Here is a 21,889-nt window from a genome sequence, read left to right on the forward strand (position 1 = left end):
GAAAAATAATGGAGTCACAGGTTAAAGAAGCAATGCAGGATCATCTAGACAAGATTGCAGTTATAGTTCAGACACAGCATGGGTTTGTTAAGGGGAAGTCTTGTCTGACCAATGTGACTGGACACTATGACATGGTCACAAAGGAACTGGATGAGAAAAATTATTTTTATATTATATACTTGGATTTCAGGGAAGCTTTTGATACTGTTGCACATGAAAAACTGCTGTACAAATTGGAGCAGTACGTCATTAAGAGCAAACTGCTGCTAGGGATAAAGGGATGGTCAGATGGGAGAAGACAGAGAGGTAATCAATAGAATCCCCCAGGGTTCAGTGTTTATCAATGATATCGATGAAGGTATATCTATCAAGCTTAATGTCCAAGTCTGTAGGTAATATAAAGGTTGGCACAGTTGTTAACAACAGTAATGACAGTGTGCTACTGCAACATGATCTAGAAAAGTTTGACAGATGGGCTGAGAAGTGGCAACTAAAGGTTAACATTGACAAATGCAAAGTACTGCATATGGGTAGCAAGTAACCACAGAATAACATACCAACTGTGTATTGGTATGTTATTATGTTTCATTCTTCACTACACTTAGGGTAGTGAAGAATGAAAGAGACCTGGGGGTAATTGTGCAGTCAGATATGAAGTTTTCTGAGCAGCACAAACAGGCAACTAAAGCTCATGGGAATCTTGTCCTGTATTCCAAAATTCCTGTATATCATTCCCATGATATACAGGAATTTTGCTAGTAAGTATAAGGAGGTGATTATCCCTTTGTAACAGGCAATGGTCAGGCCACACTTTGAGTACTGCATACAGGTCTGGAAGCCTCATTTTAGGAAGGATGTAGTGCTGCTGGAACAAGTACAGAGAAAGGACAAGATTGGTGAGGGAAACCAAAGGGTGCTCTTCCCAAGAAAGGCTTAAGTCCTGCAAATTGCAGCATCTGGAGACTAGGCACCTGAGAGGTGATCTGACTGAGTGCATAAGGCTTTGAATGGTTCGTTCAAGCACAATGCTGATGGGATTCTTCCTCGTGCTCAGATTATGCACCTGAGGGGGCATAAATTCAAATTGAGGAAAGACAGTAGTAGAATAGATGTGCCAAAATTTGTCTTTAGCCAGCAGGTGATTCATTGCTGGAACAAACTTCCATCTGTCATTGTGGAAGTTGATAGCTTAAATAAATTCAAGGAAGAACTGCACAAATTTTTGGAGGTGAATGGATAGGCAAAATGGAAAGTGTTTTGTTCTTGTGTGTTTTTTAATTTATTTTATTTTTGCTGATGCTGTATAACCTTGCTTTCTTGCATCATATGCCACTACTAATGCTAGTTAGTTGTACACGTTGATACTAATGATATTAAGAATAAGGTGGTCAGAGGAATTACTTAACAAGAACAGGACAAGGTTGAAAAAAAAAAAAAAAAAAAATTCACAAGTCAGGACTGCAATTGAAAGTGTCTGCATTTTTGCACAGAAAAGATAGGAAAGAGTACATAATGAGAACCTTGTCAATCAATTTGGCTCTGGGAAGACTGTACAAGGCTCATGGTTTAGAATATTTTTCAGCATGGTCTCTGCTTGTTAACAGGATAGACTGTTTTTACAGGGACGAGATACACTTTAAATAAGAGGTGCAAGAATATTTGCTGATGCAATCGGCACAAGGTTAGGTGTGTCGTGTAAAACTGCTAACTTGTGGAGATACACAGACTAACAAGTTAAGCCACAAAAAGAGATGAAGTGATTCTCGCAAAAGTCTGAAAAGCAAGTTGGAGATTACAAGGACTGCTGGGGGTTGGTCCTCGTGGGAAAAGCAAATACGTGGACTGTGCAAGGGTTAAGAAGAGCAAAAACATTCACACATATATTTGCTTGTACATTAATGCAAAGAGTATAGTAAAAATTTTAGTGGCATTAGAAGCATGGTGCCACTGAGACATAAGAGATGTGGAATTTGAATATAGTGATTACAACTGTTAGAGAATACACTTGGGGGGGGGGGAGTAACATTAGCCCTTGGTCAAGCAGAACACAGAATTTTAGGCAGTGCATTACACTTTATGTGAGTAGCCAGTGCAACACTCAGTCAATGTGGTATGACAATCAATGGGAAAACAAAACTGAGAGTATGAGTATGGTATAGGCCAAATGACTAATGATATAGCAAACAAATATACAAATAGATTGGGCCAACAAATCAGAATGTCTTATAAAGAGTGATTTTTAACTTTCTAGATAATGACTGGAGCTTGTGGGTTGGTCACTCACACAGTAGCAAAAATTTTCTGGATTATTGGATGATTGTTTTTTATACTAGTATTAGAGCAACCAGTGAAACCATTGCTTTTGATCTGATTATTATCAATGGTTAAGCTATATTACCGCATAAAGGCTGGAAGCCTCATTTTAGGAAGGATGTGGCTTTCTTGCAGCACTTAGAAACAGGCACCTGTGAGGAGAACTGTTTGAAGTATTTAAGGCTTAAATGGACTGAGTAAACTAAGTGCTTATGACATTTTTTTCTCAGATGGCACATAGGTGATATAAACTTAAACTAAAAAAGGATGAACGCTGGATGTATCCAGCGTTCATCCTTTAAAGATGATTTTTTAGAGCGTTCATCACTTTCATCTCTTTTTGTGGCTTAACTTGTTAGTCTGTGTATCTCCACAAGTTAGCAGTTTTACACGACACACCTAACCTTGTGCCGATTGCATCAGCAAATATTCTTGCACCTCTTATTTAAAGTGTATAAGCTTGTTTTCAACCAGAGAATGATTGAATTGAGGAGATGAACAAGTGATGTGGGAGTGGGTTTTTTTTTTCCCCTTATGATTCAAGTCCTCCTATGATAAAGCTTGAATTATTTGCGACTACTAATATAAATTCCACAAGTACACCGCAGACAGAATTTTAAATCTGTAGACTTCTTATAATGTGTGTTTAAATTTGCAAATGTTAGATAATATTCTTATTAATTCTCTCTTCCTTTTCACCCCCCCCTCCAACGATGCTAACCTTTCCTCTATCTAGATGGCCTAACGAGCTATTTTCAGAAAGAACAGATGGACTTCCAGGAAGAATAATATTAAAAAAAAATCTGAACAAAATGGTTATTCATTCATATTACTCAAAATGAAAGCACTTCACATGTGATGGTTTAGAATCTAACAGTCAAAATGGCTATTAAAAAAAAGTGCTGAATACTTTAAAAAGAAGCTTACTGATTCAAAGATAGCTCCATCTTTGCCAATGTTTCCACTAGGTGTTACCCCAAGTCCTCCTATAAGTCCTGCACATAAATCACTAAAAGGGAAATGAATTTTATTTAGAATGACTGCACTATTCTTTGAATATTCATTGACAAACCTAGGTGATAATTTTAGAGTATGCCAAGTTTTAATTATTCCCCCCCCCCAATGATTCAAGTTCAAGTAATTGTTATCCTTAAACACAACTAACTTAAGATCAAATTTTGGTAATAATTTCAAAAGGAGAGAGAGAGAGAGAATTCCCAATATAACTGCCCAGAGGACTCATACCAAAAATAACACAATATGGTTATACAACCAATATAATGCTAAGTTACAAAAAAAAAAAAAAAAAAGCTTTGTTAGTGGCTACTGATTATACAAAATAAAATATAAAACTGATACAAAAAATTAATAATACACATTAGTTATGTAAAATGGTGAACACTGATTACACTATGTAACAAAATATGTTTGTCTATATTTAACTGTTTCTTAAGCATTACATAAGTGCTACCACTTTAATAGGTACACCTACCTAGTAGAGTGTTGAGCCTCCTTTAGCCTTCAAAACAGCTTGAATTCGTCTAGGTATGGATTGAACAAGATGCTGAAAACATGCAGGAATGGAGTACTATGCAGACGTGTGTCACGCAGTTCCTTGAGATTCAACGGAGGTGTAGGCCTTCAGCGAACAGCCTTTACCAGCTTATCCCAAAGATGTTCAATAGGATTGAGATCTGAGGAACTGAGCGGGCCACTGCAGCAAAGAAAAGTCATCATGTTCCTGGAACCATTCCATAGTGATTCGGGCTTTGTGCACAGGCACATTATTCTACTGGAAGTAACCATCTGACAGGATAAACTGTCAACATGAACGGATGCACTTGGTCAGCACGAAGTTTAGGTACGATGTGGCATTCAGACGTGAATCTATGGGTATCAATGGACTCAACGTGTGCCTAGAAAACATTCCCTACACTATAGCACTGCCCCCACCACCTTGCACAGTAGTCGTCAGACATGACGGGTCCATGGATTCATGTTGGTTTCACCAAATTCTGAGCCTTCCATCAACATGATGCACCAGGAACTTCGACTCGTCAGACCAAGCAACGGTTTTCCAATCCTCCATAGTCCAGTGCTGGTGTTGCTGTGCCCACAGGAGGCATGCTCTCTTATTCTTCATTGATAACAAAGGTGCACGATGTGGCCATCGGCTGTTGTAGCCCATTCGTGACAAAGTGCAACTAGTGGTCCATTGCAATATTTTGTTCTGTGCACCAAGGTTGTATTCTTATGTGATGGGCGACATTGTGGCCCGCCTGTTTGTGCACAATTCTAGCCATCCCCCTCTGACCTCTCTCTTCAACAAGCGAATTTCTTCCACAGGAGTGCCGTTGAGAGGATGTTTTCTGTTCGTTGCACCAAGCATCTCTCGATACACGCTTGAAACTGTGGTGCATAAAAAGTTCAGAACTGCTGTTTTAGAGATGCTTTGTCCAGCACATCTTGCACCTACTACCATGCCACGTTCGAAGTCCATTAGATCACTACTTTTCCCCATTCTTGCTACGGTTTGTACACTTAACTGATACTAGAAAGGTTGTTCTGCTGCATTTATATCCACAACTGTGGTCATGTGACTTGCAACATTGTGGGACAAGCTATTTGTGTGCACAGCAAGGGTGTACCTAGTAAAGTGGCAGCACAGTGTATGTATATATATATATATATATATATACACAGCCACTCCTTGATTAACGTAAGGGTTGCGTTTTGTGGAACGCTATGCAAGTCAAATTTTACGTAAGTTGGAATTTCCCTAAATGAGCATTTAGGGAAATTTTGCACTCGCAACTAGGTGTGCTGAATTTAATAGAAAAAAAAAGAAATGTTCGGCAAACATGTAAATAGAATTATTCAATTTTTTTATCTCATGCATAGGAAAAATTACAAAAAATTCAAAATTAAAGAATTACAAAAAGAGAGGGTAGACGCATAATGCCAGCAAGTTTTACCTTTCGAGCATCGTTGGCTGGATTAACTCTCCAGCTGATAAGCACGCTGCTGCAGAAGTTGGGGGCTGTGGAGATTTAGAAGGGGTTTTTTCCAACTCATCACAAAATTTCTCTGCAGCTGCAGAATTGGCACTGGCGACTTCCCCACACACTTAAATGTTTTGGAAACCAGTGTGATGCTTGAACCTATTAAACCACCCACTGCTTGCCACGAACTTAGCTTGGGGTTCGCCGTACTTATTAATATCTTCATAAATACTTGTTGCTTTTGCTTGAATGGCCATTGGACTCAGGGGCACCCACTTCTGAATCTGATTTTCCATGCATATTATTAATAGCTTCTCCGTCTTCGATATAGCACCTGAAAGCTGTTTTCTGATCACGGTTGGGGCAGACTGCCTCCGGTGGGAAATACGTTGATCCTTTAACATGTTCTTTTATACGTGCACTGTCCCTTAAAATAGTACAGTATTCACCATTGAAGCAGCGAGACCCAATTCCGTACAATAGATGACAAACTGTCCTGCTTCGTACCTAATTAATCATCTTCATTTCTAAATCAGTTTTGCTTAGTTTCGTTTCCTAGCACTGCCAGCACTTTCCGTTGGTCCCTTTCCCTTCACCATTGTAATAAGTAAATAGGAACAATGAGAAGATTCTGAAAATTTATTTACGTTTTTTATAAGATTGAAGATTTCAGTAAAGGGAAAACACATTTCACCATAATAACGCAAAAAAAAAAAAAAAAAAACAAACCCACACAATTCAAGCTATCGGTATTTTTGCAAATGCAATAACAGAGTTTACTACCCGTTTATAATTGCTTGCAGTAACAGAAAAGCCCAATAAACTGGAAAGTGCAGATTGTTTTATGGCCGTGACCTCCAGAAATGTGCTTTAGAAAAATGTCACAAAGGCATTCAAAATTGGCTCTTATAACAGGACATATGATAAACAATGAAAGTGTAGTGCATTTCAGTGATTTGAATTGGTAACTAATGCAATTTGCACTATATAAACGACCTTTTAGAGAGTTATATAGCGAAAATTTCAACTTCCAAGGTTGTGTTTTTTTTTACCAAAAAACAACCTTGGGTTCACATTATGATATTTTCACGATATGATGGTGTCTCGGAAATGGATTAATATCGTAAAGCTGGGTACACTGTATTTTATAGCTACGTGCGTGGTTTGAAATGCAGTATTTATGTATGTTTAACATTCATTTTTTGCAATTAATGTTCATATTTTCAATTTTGTTGACACGATACTTTGGGAAAAAAAAAAAAACTCGTAAACTAGGGAACTCAAAGCGAGAACTGATTGTGTGTGTGTGAGTGTGTGTGTGTGTGTGTGTGTGTGTGTGTGTGTGTGTGTGTGTGTTTTGTAGTTTGCTACTGCTACCAAATAAAGGTGTGATTATCTCCAGACTGATTCTGCTCTGGTTGTGGACATTACACAATGCAAAGCACAGCATCTTCGACAGGACCAAGTTATCAGTGCACACGAAGCTATTTTGGCTCCCCATTTCTGCTGTGGCAGTTGTAAGTCAACATTATAGAGCCTAAGAGCGAACCACAAATCATCATGACAACTGTGGCTTTTGGACAGTGGATATATGAAAGTTAAATTCTGCAATTCAAAAAGCTGTGATGTATATCCCATCATCTCAGTTTCTATTACTCTGGTGGTACACAATAAAGACCTGACAATTCCAAATCCACAGAAAAAGATATTTCATTTATGAATGTTTTTACACTGTTGCAGAATTGTTTTGATTATAATAGTATTGTTTTGATTTGACTGATATGTCACTATCCAGAAGAGCAGAATTGTGGCATCTCTTTGTAGATAGTTCAAGCAAAAGATTGAAAGTTATGTTGCTTCACAATGGTAATATACACTGACCAATTCCTGTTGTGCACAGTATTCATATTAATGAAGCATAAAGACTATGAAAATGTGAAGCGTATGTCAGAAAAGATATGGCCAGTATAAATGGGATTACTGCAGAGATTGCAAAGTATTTTCACAAAATTCCTTTGCTTTCCTCTGCTTGTGGACCAGCAGAGCAGTATATCAGCCCTACAGGAGAAAAGAATGGTCTGCCAGAATTGAGGTACAGACTGGTGCACACAAACAATGCAGTTAACAGTCCCTCGGTTCCAAGAAACACCATCTTGCTTCCACTAATCCACATCACACTCGGACTGGTTAAAGCACTGGATCCTCAAGGTGACACCTTCAGACATATACAAGTTTATGTTTCTAAAATTGTCTGATACAGATGTTAAAAGGTGGCATATTTACTGGTCTACAGGTGAAGCAGATATTGGCTTTACAAGAACTGGAAGACAAAATGACTGATACTCATATTTCCTTGTAGTGAATTGGTAACATTAGGAGTAAATAAACTGACTAACAATTTGATTGAACATTATGGAAAAATGGGAAGCAGAATGTGAAGAGGTACCAAGCACCATTACTTGCACTGTTGCCTTCATTTTTTTAGACAAAATCTGGATGAAGTTAGGTAGGAGCATGGGAAGAGATTTTATCGAATATATGTTCAATGGAGAAGAGGTACCAAGGACTGTGGAATGAAACCATGCACGTGTGTGTGTTTATGGATGACTACACAGACCAAGAAAGACAGACATTCAAATGTACATTTATTTTTAATTTGCCATATTTTTATTTTGTTATTCACTTGTAGATGGGGGGGGAAGCCATTAAAAGATTAATAGCCAATTCTCTACAGAAGTTAAACATTAGTAATACCTCTCATATTATTACTGCATATTTGTTTCTTTTATTTCTGAGCAATGATACTATGTAAAAGCTAGGTCATTTTCAGAATTGTTATACCCAAGTTCATTAAAAAACACAAAAGAAATGCAGATAAACAGGATTTTTTGAGAACTTGTTACATAGTGTGTAGATCACATTTAAAATTCTACTGGTAGATACTGATTACACTGAATGGGCGTTACAATTGTCACATTGTACACCTTTCTAATTATTAAGTTTATTCAAGGCACTGTACTAATTCTTTTTTTTTTCCACTGTATAATAATGCCCAAAATTGGTGCATACTTTATAATACTTTTGAATACAGCATTCAAGGTAATAACACAATTTATCTAATCCAATGATAATAAAACTGTAATTCTTGCTATATTGACGGTACAGGCAACCCCCATATAACACAGTACTTCTACAACACAGTTTCGCTCTAGCAGATTAATAAATTGTGGCAATCCTTCCACAACATGGTACTTATATAACACAGTTAAAGAATTTCAGCAAACCTCACATATAAGGTATTTTTGAGCTTTTGTGCAGGGAAACCCTGCTGTTATGTTGGATGTAATTTTTCAACGTTTCCACTCTTTTTGAAGCCCCGCTGTTAACTCTAGTCAAAAAAAAAAAAAATTTGAGAAATCCCTGTATTTTATTTTGTTGGGAAATTCCTGTGTTATGTTCTGTGCTATTGAACTTGTGGAAAAATCTAGATTTAAAAGTTTTATTACTATTGGATAGCACACCAGGCCATCCAAAAGATTTAAGTCATTCAAATGTTGAAGTTATGTTCCTACCACCACAATTGTACTGGGTTAATACAACTTCTTTCATTCAGCCATTAGATAAAGGCATTATATTCACCTTTAATACTCATGCCATCAGAAAATCGTTACAATGGATTTCGGAAAAAATGATTCAGAATCTATTGAAGTAATGGAGGCATGGAAACATTTCTCAATTGTGGACTATCAGAATCATAGCTCAATCACTGAAAGAAGTAAAAACCGTCAAAGTTAAATGCTTGTGGAAAAATTTATGGCCCGAGTCAGTTCATTCAGGAAATACGATAGTAGAACTTGCCACGTTGGTAGGAGGGGAAGGTTTTGATGATATGACTACTGAAGCCCTCGTGGGTAGCACAGTTTATAGAATCGGCCCCCCTCCCTGTACCAGCTGGAAAAGATCAGAGTTTGAATCCCATTCAATGAAGGAAGGAATTTTTATGGGTCTTTTTCACAAAGTGGCTGAGTTAGTCGGGTTAGGGTGGCATGGTGTTTAGTCTAGCAAAACAAAAAACTGACCTCAGGACACATGCAATTTATAGACAATATACACAGAGTAACATGGCCTTAGTCACTGATACTAAAAAAATAAAAAAGATATGATTACTGAAGACGTTCAAGAATTACTGGTAGAAAAAGTAGCTGGCATAGCGAATTTGGTGCAAATGGCATTAGAGATAAAATCAAATCAATTCAGATGATGATATCGCAGATGAAAATACTAAACTTCCATATTTTACACTAAAAAGCATAGGGGAAGGCAAAGTTAGCCGAGCGATTAGAATCTTATTTTTTGAATGCAGATTCTTGAATGAAAGGAGCACAAAGTTCAAAAGGGAGCTTCAAAAATGCTTTAGTTCCATACAATGAAATTCACAAAGATTTATCAAGCAAAAGCAAACAAACCCAGATTACTGATTTTTTAAAGGGAGCAGAAGATACACGAAATCTAGAATGGTGTATTTTTGTTAGCTTTTGGAATGTAATTCCCTTTTTTTGTACCTTTTCTTAGTCCCATATAACACGGTTTCGCACAACACGACATTTTACAGGAACCTAATAACTGTATTATACAAGGTTGTTGTTATTTGGATTTTAGGAACATTAGCAACTAAGACCATACTGCTCCGGGATATGCGGTGGTCATTCCCTGACCTTTCCGCATCCTCCGTATTTGGTGGGCATGGGCTTGAACCCCGGTCTAATCAAGAAGCGTGTGCTACACTCTGCTGCTCTTGCCCACCTGGCTATGGAGGTGCCCCGTTATACAAGGACTACCTATACTACTGTCAAATGAGAATCCACAACATATGTTGAATATCAGAGCTTACTCACCAAGTCAGTTTTTATAGAAATTTCAATCCTGAAATCAGCCAGAACATATTCCTTTTTCCAAAATCCCTCAGTAGACTCAGGTAAGATCCTGATAAAGCTTAAATTTAATTACAAGTTACTTCCATCTGGAACTTTAGCTACTGAATGATTTAATCAGTCCCACAACTTAATGTTCTCAATTTTCACAAATATGAAAATTTATCACATCAAACTTCTGACTTGCAAACTTTACATGCAATCTTGGGAACTGGATTCATTTTTTAAAATAGTCTTCTTCTGATACACATTGTTTGAACACCGAGTAACAATGCCCAATGTGAACCATAGGAAAGAAATACACTATCTTCCAGGGAATTCTGAGTTTATAAGGTTTTTTTTTAGTTCTTACATATTTTTAATTTCTTCCACCGCTATGACTTAATCACATGGTCAGGATTTTAAGTTTTGAGGAAAAAAGCTATGCTATTCATATGAATATTGTAATGTTCCAAAACTTAAAGCTAATGCTTATTTTTATTAATGTGTTAATCATCTATTCGCAAATATCTACCACAACAAAATTAAAAGATTCTCAGCATTTTAAATGAGAGAATTGTGAAAATTCTGTACAGTAGAATAAGCGTATCTGACTAAAAATTTTGATTAATGCCAATACATACTCATCTTGTTCCAGTAATTCAAACTTAGTTAAATTGAAATGTGCAATTTTCTGGTAGCTTGAACTCCAAATAACAAGGTTTACTGTTTTATTTATTTTTGTTTTGGCTGGTTCAACAAAAGCTGGGTTTCTTTGCCCTTAGTATAAGTATACAATTAATACTAATAATCTAATCATTTTCACAGTCTCTGAGAATGATTTCTCAACAGAAGAAGAAAAAAAAAAAAAAAAAGAATAAAAAAGAACAATGACTTACCAATTATGAAAAATTGTTTGATAACCAATATTTTGAAAAATGATAATTTACTTACTGTATAACAATAAACCTTAGCACACATAACCAAAACACCACCTATTTGTAAATTTAATATTTTAGGCAATCTAGCTTACAAAATAAAATGAAAAGATCTTATGTGATGATTAGATAATTTTAACAATTTCACTACTGGAATTTTTTGATCCTCTCTTGCAATGGCATCAAACATAGCAAATAATATACCAATGAAGTATTTTTTCCCCCTCTCAAATTTTTGTTTAATGCCCATCTTTAAAAAAAAATTACTTTCTTACTAGTGAGGATTTGGATGTCTTGAACATTTTATTTATTTATTATTTTTTTAAATTATTCAAAACACTGTCCAGATTTAAAACAAAAACTGATAAAGACGTCAATATTTTTGGACATGCTGCATCAATCAATTTAAATATACATTATCTGATTCACTGAATTCTTTATTTTGTTTGCTAGATCTTTCTATACCTTAAACTCACCTTTCTTGAAATAAAATATCTCTCACTACTAGATAAGCAGAATGGTTCAAGGATGATTGGTCTTCCAAATTACACTGGTCAACATGTTAAATGTTAATCATTATATAATTAGAAAATGAAATTTGAAAATGAAAATACCCCATCTCGAGTAATTTTAAACAGCTGAACATGAAAATTACATTAAAATTTGTTGAATGGCTCTTGTTTTCATATTACAGTTGGGGTCTCATATTAGCGAGTTACTCTACTTTACAAACTACAACTCTCGGGCAAAATGCATGGCAACACTGCCGTTTCAGTACCACCATGCTCTTATCACATGATTGGCAACTGCATTACTCTGCATCACATGATAAGCTCTCACCTCAAATGAGTCTTCAACTCTATTGCAGTAATCCTCTAATATGGCTAGGCACTGGAAGATTTGTTCTCAGTTAACAGTTGTTCCTACTTTTTGCACAGCATGTGCCGTGTAAGATTAACATGCCCCATAATTTTGTGAACAGTCTAGATGATTTCTGCTATGTGGAGAAGTCATGTTAACTTCAAGAAAACATCCCTTAACTAGAGCCATAAAAAAAGGCCTACTTCTTTTGCTTTGGGTGTAAAGTAGGCAATCGAGACAAGAACTGAGCTCCAACACATAGGTAGTGCAGCATATCCACATATGCTGCACTACCTGTTCATCAAAATTCAACGAGTGGTGAACTGAAAGGGATGTTTTATGCCTTTTGCAGTGCCCATGATATGGAGGAAGCAAACAAATCACGTCACAGACTGTTACTTCTGTATGGTGCCTCATATTAAAAAAAAGGGATGACAATGAAAAAAAAGTGGACAGCGACGTACCCAAATATATCATCTGCAATTCACCCCATGCTTCACAGTGAAGTACTACCTATTCCTGAACCACCCGTCCATTTTTCTGTACACTCTGATGAAGAGGAAGACACTGATGAATGTCAGCTTGATATACACAAAGAAGTATAACAGCCGTCTATGTCAAGGGATCCACTATTTTGTCTAAATCTTTATCCTTATGAACCACATAAGATCACAGAAAGTTAGCTTAATGACCTCATCAGGGAGCTCAAACTGCCGAAGAATAAAGCAGAACTTTTGGCCTCGAAGCTACAACATTGGAATTATCTAGAAGATTAAAACTCCACAATACAATTCACTTCTAACTTACTTAATCCTTGTTTTGCAACATTTTCAAGTGCTTACCAATTATCAACGGCTTCCCCTATCTCACGTCAAAAACTGAGAATGGACTCAACCAAATGAAGATGGTCCCACTGCCATACAGCAGTTCCCAACAAGTGGTGAACCCCTGGGGATTTGCAATAGCATTCCAGGGGGTTCGCACTAAAAATTCTGTAAAGGTGTCTGCTTAGATTTACAAAGGCATATTATTGTAAACTGCAAAATATAACTAATAATAAACAATAAAACTAAATAAAAAAAGTAAAGAATTGCCAAAGAAAGAAACCACATCTACCACAATTCCTTATAATTACTATCTTAAGTATATCATGTTAAATAAATATGTTTTCCATACTAAATTTTTTTCGTTCTCAAGATCATTGTTATGTATAGGTTTTTTTTTTTTTTTTTTTCAGAACCTATAGTACTTAGTAACGTGCATGGGTTGAAGGCCGAAAGAACATACTTCTTTAGCTTGTAATTTTCAGGAAATACATATGAAGGAAGGCTGTTCCAGAAAAAAGTTGAATGAATAAATAAGGAAGAAGAAAAGTTGGTTCTGTGGGATTGAACTTGGAGAGTAAAAGGATGCTGACTGGTTGCGGCATATGTAAGGAGAGAGCAGGAATTATAGAAGCCAATTCAGAAGAACAGTGACCATGCGAGTATCTATAGAAAATGCGTGCAACAGATACAGAAAGTCTATGAGACAGAGAGTGGAGAGAGACTGTTACAGATGGAACATTAATTAACCTAACTGCCCTCTTTTGAATGGAAGAAGCCTGAGAGAGAGAGAGGGGTTTTGGGGTTCCCAATGTGGGAACAATATTCCATGGTAGGCCGGATTTGCAATTTCTAAAGAGTCAACTGTTTGGAAGAAAAGTAACACCAAGAGAAACAGAAAACCCAGTTTTTTAGATGCAGAGGAAGCAATATTTGTAATGTGCTTATGCCAAGAGAGATTAGAAGTCAGGGTAATTCCCAAGATTTTGCCTAGAAATCGGAACATCATCGAAGGTAAGCATAGGAGTAGAAGAATCCATTGCGAGATATAAGACAGGACTGAGTTTTAGCAGGATTGAAATCAAATCAGCATTTAAGGATTTGGCAGTGGATACTAGAGAAGTTGAAGCTGTTTGAGCAGGGCAAGGTTTCTCAAACTGGAAGGTGGAATGCAATGTGCTATAAACAGCAAAACTCTGGCTTCGATTTCCAGTCAATGGAAGAAGGTCATTAATATACAAGAGGAAAAGAGTGGGAGAAAGAACTGAACCTTGGGGAACACCAGCATTAGTGGAGAAGTTTGAAGGCAGAGAGCCATCTACCATCACCTGCAGTGAGCAGACAGAGAGAAAACTGGATACCCAATTACAAAGAACAGCTGGTAAACCACAGGATGGAAGCTTATTTAGAAGACCTTTATTCCAAACATGATCAAAAGCCTTTGAAATGTAAAGAGCAATGGCTTGAGTTTCACCAAACTTTTCCACTGAATTTGTCCATAGATGGGTAACATAAGTCAGAATATCACCAGTGGAATGACACTGAAGGAATCCATACTGAAGGTCATTGATCATTCACAATGGGACGATAATTGGATGGAAGGGATTTGTCACCCTTTTTAGGAACTGCTGGATACGAGAAAATTTCCAAGCAGAAGGAAAATCACCTTTGGAATAGGAAAGTGAAACAAGATGACACAAAACAGAAGTAAGTTCAGGGGCACAGGTTTTGAGAACAAGTGGAGAAATACCATCTGGACTTGAAGCTTTCTTAGCTTCAGATTCATCAAAATCCTTCTGACAGAAGACCAACAGAGGCATTGAATGGAGTGTACTGGAAATGGTTGAGGTGATTTACCAAGATCATCAATACATGAGTTGGAAGAAAAATAGATTGCTAGTAGGTCAGCTTTATCTTTGACATGTGGCAACAGAATCATCTGTTTTTGACAGAGGTGGGAAAAAATGGCATCCAATAGCTTTAGCAAGAGGCCAGAATGCTCCGCTACCACTTGGACAAAAAGTAAGTTTTCTACTCTTAGCCTGTTCAAAATATAGTTTGAACTGATTAATAACTGCTTTACAAAGTATAAATAATATATTCCAATTTAATTTAATTAAAATATAATTTTATTATATTTTTAATATAATAATTTTAAATTTAATTTAATGTCATTTTAATTTTTAAAAAAATTTAATGTCATGGTTTAATTCTCATCTATTTGTCATATGTGTTTTTATATTACCCCATAACCTTATAAAGTCCCTGGCCTCCTAGCTGTGGCAGGCATATATTGTATCTTTATTGTACAATAAAGATTTCTTCTTCTTCTTCTTCTTAATAATTTTTATTATTATACAATGTCTCTTATAGAAACATAGCACTGGAAATATTTTATAATAAAAATTCAGAACTAGTATACGATTTCAGAGAATACAGGCTTAGTGAATACTTAATAATAATTTTTATTATTATGCAATGTCTCTTATAGAAACATAGAACTGGAAATATTTTATAATAAAAATTCAGAACTAGTATACGATTTCAGAGAATACAGGCTTAGTGGTTTGCATTAAAAATATTGTGTTCACAAGTCAAAAAAAGGTTGGGAACCACTGTTCTAAATCAGTGGTGTCCAACCTTTTCCCATACAGGGTCCACATTCAAAGTTAGATTTGTTTTATGGACCACACTGAGTGAGTGGAGAAAAATTAGTGTGTTACATTTTTCATATCCTATTACATGTAAAAGGAAAGTTTCTATTTTCACGTTAGCACCTTTTTATTTTCAGGCTATATATATATATATATATATATATAAAAATTGCAAATTCCCTTTTATGTGCAACAAATTTATGTCAGCGATTTATTTTTGATTTTATTAAAATTATAAAAATAAGACTTGTTTTTTCTTTAAAATATACCTAACTTTTGCTTTTAAATGCTCACTTTATAAAATTTACAACCTGAAAAGGATCACCGATTTTCAACGTTAAGGTGAATAAATATATATAATGATACACCTAAAATTGAAAATATTTGAAAATTTTTTTTTAGTACAATACACAATAGTATTTACTGAACAAAACTTAACATTTAATGAGATGATTGAGGCTGGATATTTTTAGATAATTGTTTGTTTAAAACTTGGTTGAAAATTTGCAATTCTCAATAAAGAATGAAGATGCTCATCTGTTAGTTTTTTTTTAAATATTTGATTTCATGTGTGAAAGAATTTGCTCGCAAACATACGTTGATCTGAACAAAGTAGGACTTTTCATGGCCGCAGGGAAACAAAAAAAATTTTGCGGGCTGTATCTGGCCTGCAGGTCATAGGTTGGACACCATTCTAGATCATTCTGTGAAAATGACAACATTTTATACTCGAAATAAAGACTATGATAAATTCTATCAAACAGAAGGTGAACTCACTGTTTGTAAGGATGTTGATGGCAATAACGAACATGATGCACATTCCCAAAGAATGCAGACTATTTATAGACACTAAGGTTAGCCTTAAGGCTGTGTTATAGCACAATAGAAATATGCTGCCTCCAATACCTCTTGCGTATGCCATCCACAAAACAGAAACATACGCAAACATGGAGAACATCCTCTTAGGTGTACACTATCAGTGGCAGATAAGTTGTAACTTATTTGCCATTTTATCAGGACTACAAAAGGGTTACACTAATTATTGTTGCTTTCTCTGAGTGAGTGGGATATTCGTGACAAGGATATGCACTATGAGAAGGAGTTGGCCTCAGTGAAAATCATTAACATCTGGTAGATACAAATAAAGTTTTGCTTCCACCACTGCACATCAAACTGGGGCTCATGAAAAATTTTGTGAAGGCTTGAAAAGTGAACGGTCCTGCATTCACATACTTGCAAGATAAATTCCCAAGACTTAGTACAGAGAAGATTAAGGCAGGCTTTTTAATTGGTCCTCAAATAAGGCACCTTTTCAAATACTGGAAATGGTTGAGGTGATAGCAAGAAATCAGAATGAAAAGCTTTCGACTGGTTTTCTAGGAAATGTTAAAGCTGGCAACTACAGGCAGCTTGTAGAAGATCTCATTACTTTTTAAGAAAAACTGGGGAGCAACATGTCATTGAAGATTCATTGCACTCACACCTCTATTTCTTCCTGCCAAACTGTGGTGCCATCAGCAATGAACATGAGAGCTTCCACCAAGACATAGCAGCGATGGAACAAAGATACAAACGCAAATGGAGTGCCACCAGGTTAGCAAATTATTGATGGATGGTGAAAAGGGATGTTCCCAAAGCTGAATACAAGCAAGTTTGATATTGCTATGTTTGTAGCTACATCTTACTGCCATCTAAATAAAAAATACCTTGTATAAATATAAAAAACAACTTTTTTTCAAAAACAAGAGCCAGTCTGCCATTTTAAGCACTATTTCTGTGTTTAGATGATCTATAAAGTAAACTTACTTCCATGCTGGTAATAAGACATGGCCCAAAATTTGTTGTTCATTGTTACATTATACAATTTCTCAAACTTTTTCAGCTTTAGAAATGTCTATTTTATCTAGACTTGAATTAGCAATTACCACTTAAATACTGCTAATTTCTTTTATTAATCTATTCATTGATGGCTACTGTGAACTTTTCATCTTGTGCTTTAGTTGATTTAAATTTGTATTGATTTCGATAATGATTTTCACTTTTGCATAAATATTTAATGGTGCTTCATAATATCAGATTTAGTTCTTGGAATTGATTCACTTAAAATAATAATAATTTTTTTTTTTTTTGTGGTAGATATTCATTAATAGAAGATTAACGGGTTAATTTAATCAAAACAAGAATGATAACAATTGTGCTGTGGAGAAATTCAATATAATAAAGTGGGAAGCTTGTTGTTTGTTTTTTGTAATTTAGGAGCATTAGAAGCTAAGGCCATATTGCTCCGGGATATGCGGTGGTCATTCCCTGACCTATCCGCATCCTCCGTATTTGGTGGTGATGGGCTCGAACCCCGGTCTAATCAAGAAGCGTGTGCTACGCACTGCTGCTGCTCCTTCCCACCTGGCTACGGAGGCGCCCAAAGTGGGAAGCATTCAAGGAATTAATAATGGAAACTACTAGACTTTTCATACCTATTAAGAAATATTGTTCAAAGTTTAGGCCTAATGGTTGTCAAATGAACTAATGAGACTGTTGGCAGAGAAGGAAAATGGATGGGATGCATATGAATTATCAGGCAACACAGAAGATTATGGCAGATATAAGCAAGTCTGTAATCAAATCACAAAGGAGATTAGGCAAGCAAAGGCATATTACGAGACATCTTCGGCAAAGGACAGTATGAAAAACAGCAAGAATATCTTTACTTATATAAACTCTAAAAGGAAGGGGATGAATCAGATTGGCCCACTTGATATCGATGGTTTGAGTATTGATGATCCTGCTCAGATAGCAAACAAATTGAATGAGAATTTTGCATCTACATTCACACATGAGGAGTTATTAAGGAAGGAAAATGCCAGAAGTTTATCAAATTGTAGCAGGATGTTAAATGAATTTGTAATAATTGAGAGCAAAGTGAAGGTTGTTGTTTGTTATTATGGTTTTTAGGAGCATTAGCAACTAAGGCCATATTGCTCCGGGGATATGTGGTGGCCATTCCCTGACGCATCCTCCATATTTGGTGGTAACGGCCTCAAACCCCGGTCTAATCAAGAAGCGTGTGCTACGCACTGCTGGCAAAGTGAAGGAGAAATTGAAGTTACACATAAGAAAGGCACCTGGGGTGGATGGGATCTATCCAGATATATTAAAGGAGATGGCAAAGGAACTACGCAAACCCTTAGCCATAATTATAAGGGCATCCTTGGACTCAGGGGAAGTCCCCAGGGACTGGAGATGTGCAAATGTATCCCCAATTCACAAAAGTGGATCGAAGGGTGACACGAGTAATTACAGATCCTTAGTTTAAACGGAACAGACCAGTCTGTTCCATTTAAAATAATAGTGTTACTGGTTAAAGCTGCATTGCAAGATCATCTAGAAAAGACTGCAGGAATAATTCAGACAGCATGGGTTTGTTAAGGGAAAGTCTTGTCTGACAAATTTTATTGGATACTATGATGTGGTTACAAAGGAACTGGATATAAAAAATAATTTTGATATATACTTGGATTTCAGGAAAGCTTTTGACACTGTTGCACATGGAAGACTATTTTACAAATTGGAGCAGAATGGTACTAAGGGTAAGTTGCTACAATGGATAAAAGGGTGATTAAGTGTGAGAAGACAGGGTAGTAATCAATGGACAGTGCTCTTACTGGAAAGACGGCCTCCGTAGCCGAGTGGGCAGGAGCGGGAGTGCAATAGCACACGCTCTTTGAGTAGACCGGGGTTCAAGCCCCTGACTGCTGAATACGGTCGATCTGCCAACCCGCACTGGACCAGCGTGGCAGATTATGGTCCATTTCCCTCAACATGAATTGTTGAGGAGGCTTCCATCCTGCAGTGGGTTGATAATGGCTGCACTTTACTTACTTACTGGAAAAAAGGTTATTAGTGGAGTTTTGCTCACTGTTGTTTTGCATATTTATCAATGATATTGATGAAGGTATATCAGGCTTAGTGTCGAAGTTTGCAGATGATACAAAGGTTGGTAGGGTTGTTAATGACTATAAAGGCAGTGTGCTACTGCAACAGGATCTAGAAAATGTGGGCAGAAGGGCTGAGAAGTAGTGACTGAAGTTTAACATTGACAAATGCAAAGTACAGCATATGGGTAGAAGTGACCCCAAAGGAAAACATACCAGATGTGTGGAACTACACCTAGGGTGGCAGAAAACGAAAAAGACCTGGAAGTAATTGGGCAGTCAGATATGAAGTTTTCTGAGAAATGCAGACAGGCTGCCAGAGCAGGTCATGGGGTTTTGTCAATGATATACAGGAACTCCCTGACTTAAATAAGCATTTAGGAAAATTCCGCACTCGCAACTATGCGTGCTGAATTTGATAGAAACAAAAAAGAAATGTTCGACGAACGTGTAAATAGAATTATTCAATTTTTATTTTATCTCATGTGCAGAAAAAATTACAAAAATTTCAAAATTATAAAATTACAAAAAGGGAGAGGAGACAGGAATAACATCAGCTAGTTTCACCTTTCGAGCATCATTGCCACAATTGACTCTCCAGTTGATAAGCACACCACTACAGAAGTAGATGGTTCTGGAGATTTAGAAGGGCTTTTTCCCAACACATCACAAAATTTCTCTGCAGCTGCAGAATTGGCACTGGCGACTTCACTGCATACTTTAACGTTTTCGAAACCAGCATGGTGTTTGAACCAATTAAACCACCTGTTGCTTGCGATGAACTTTTCTTGGGGTTGGCCGTACTTAGTAGTAGTAGTGGCATGTGATGCAAGAGAGCAAGTGTATGAGCTTATGCAGCATCAGTCAAAGAAAAAAAAAAAAAAAAAATCAAACCATTCCCTCCAAATGCGTGTCCAGTTCCTTAAATTTATTTAACCTATCAACTTCCACAACAACAAAAGGAAGTCTGTTCCAGAAATTAACCACCCGCTGGCTAAAGGCAAATTTCCGCACATCTGTTCTACATCTGTCTTTTCTTAATTTGAATTTATGCCCCCTTAGGTGCGTAATCTGAACAAGTGGAAGGATCCCATCAGAATTCGGTGTGCTTAACCCATTCAAGGTCTTATACACCTCAATCAGATCACCGTGCAGGTGTCTAGTCTCCAGCCACTGAAATTTGCAGAACTTAAGCCTCTCTTATTAAGAGGATCGCTTCATTCCCCTCACCAATCTTATTGCCCTTCTCTGTACAAGCTCAAGCAAATCTACATCCTTCCTAAAATGAGGCCTCCAGACCTGTACTTAGTACTCAAGGCGTGGCCTGACCATAGTCTTATACAGAGGGACAATCACCTCCTTTTCCCTGCTAGCAAAATTCCTATATATCATTGACAAAGACTCATAACCTGCCCTGGCCACCTGTCTGCATTACTCAGAAAACTTCATATCTGACTGCACAATTACTCCCAGGTCTTTTTCATTTTCTACCACCTTAACTGTAGTACAACACAGTTGGTACATTTCTCTGGGGTTACTTCTACCCATATGCAGTACTTTCCATTTGTAAAGGTTAAACTTCAGTTGCCACTTCTTAGCCCATCTGCCCAAATTATCTAGATCCTGTTGCAGTAGCACACTGCCACTAACAACCCTGCCAACCTTTGTATCATCTGCAAACTTCGACACTAAGCCTGATATACCTTCATCAATGTCATTGATAAATATCCAAAACAACAGAGGACCCAACACCGAACCCTGTGGGACTCCACTAATAACATTAGTCCACGGAGAGCAGCACCCATTAATTACCACCCTCTGTCTTCTCCCACTCAACCATCCTTTTATTCATTGTAGCAACTTACTCTTAATACCATTCTGCTCAAATTTGTACAATAGTCTTCCATGCGCAACAGTGTCAAAAGCTTTCCTGAAATCTAAATTTATGATATCAAAATTATTTTTTGCATCCAGTTCCTTTGTAACCACATCATAATATCCTATCAAATTTGTCAGACAAGACTTTTCCTTAACAAATCCATGCTGTGTCTAAATTATTGCTGCAGCCTTGTCTAGATGATCCTGCAATGTATCTTTAACCAGTGACTCCATTATTTTACCCGGAACAGAAGTTAAACTAACTGGTCTGTAATTACTCGTGTCACCCTTTGATCCCCCTTTGTGAATTGGAGATACATTTGCACATCTCCAGTCTGTGGGGAGCTCCCCTGAGTCCAACGATGCTCTCATAATTATGGCTAAGGGTTTGCTTATTTCCTTTGTTGCCTCTTTTAATATAACTGGATAGATCCCATCCATCCCAGGTGCCTTTCTTATGTTTAACTTCAACAATTTCTCCTCCACTTTGTTCTCAGTTATTTCAAAATCATTGAGCACCCTGCTACAATTTGATAACCTTCTGCCATTTTCAAACCTTAATAACTCCTCATGTGTG

General features: G+C 36.8%; 1 protein-coding gene across 1 annotated transcript in view; it reads right to left on the reverse strand.

Moving 5' to 3' along the window:
• Idh3a (isocitrate dehydrogenase [NAD] subunit alpha, mitochondrial) overlaps positions 1–21,889 on the reverse strand; it is a 143,191-nt gene that overhangs the window by 18,907 nt on the left and 102,395 nt on the right. Inside the window, exon 8 of the mRNA XM_090377147.1 lies at positions 3,241–3,322. Within this exon, the coding sequence (XP_090233273.1) occupies positions 3,241–3,322 (82 nt within the window). The remainder of the gene's footprint in view (positions 1–3,240; positions 3,323–21,889) is intronic.

The sequence above is a fragment of the Mastigoproctus giganteus genome, chromosome 7 (assembly GCF_048544385.1).
Source record: "Mastigoproctus giganteus isolate SK-2022 chromosome 7, ASM4854438v1, whole genome shotgun sequence".
NCBI lineage: Eukaryota > Metazoa > Arthropoda > Arachnida > Uropygi > Thelyphonidae > Mastigoproctus > Mastigoproctus giganteus.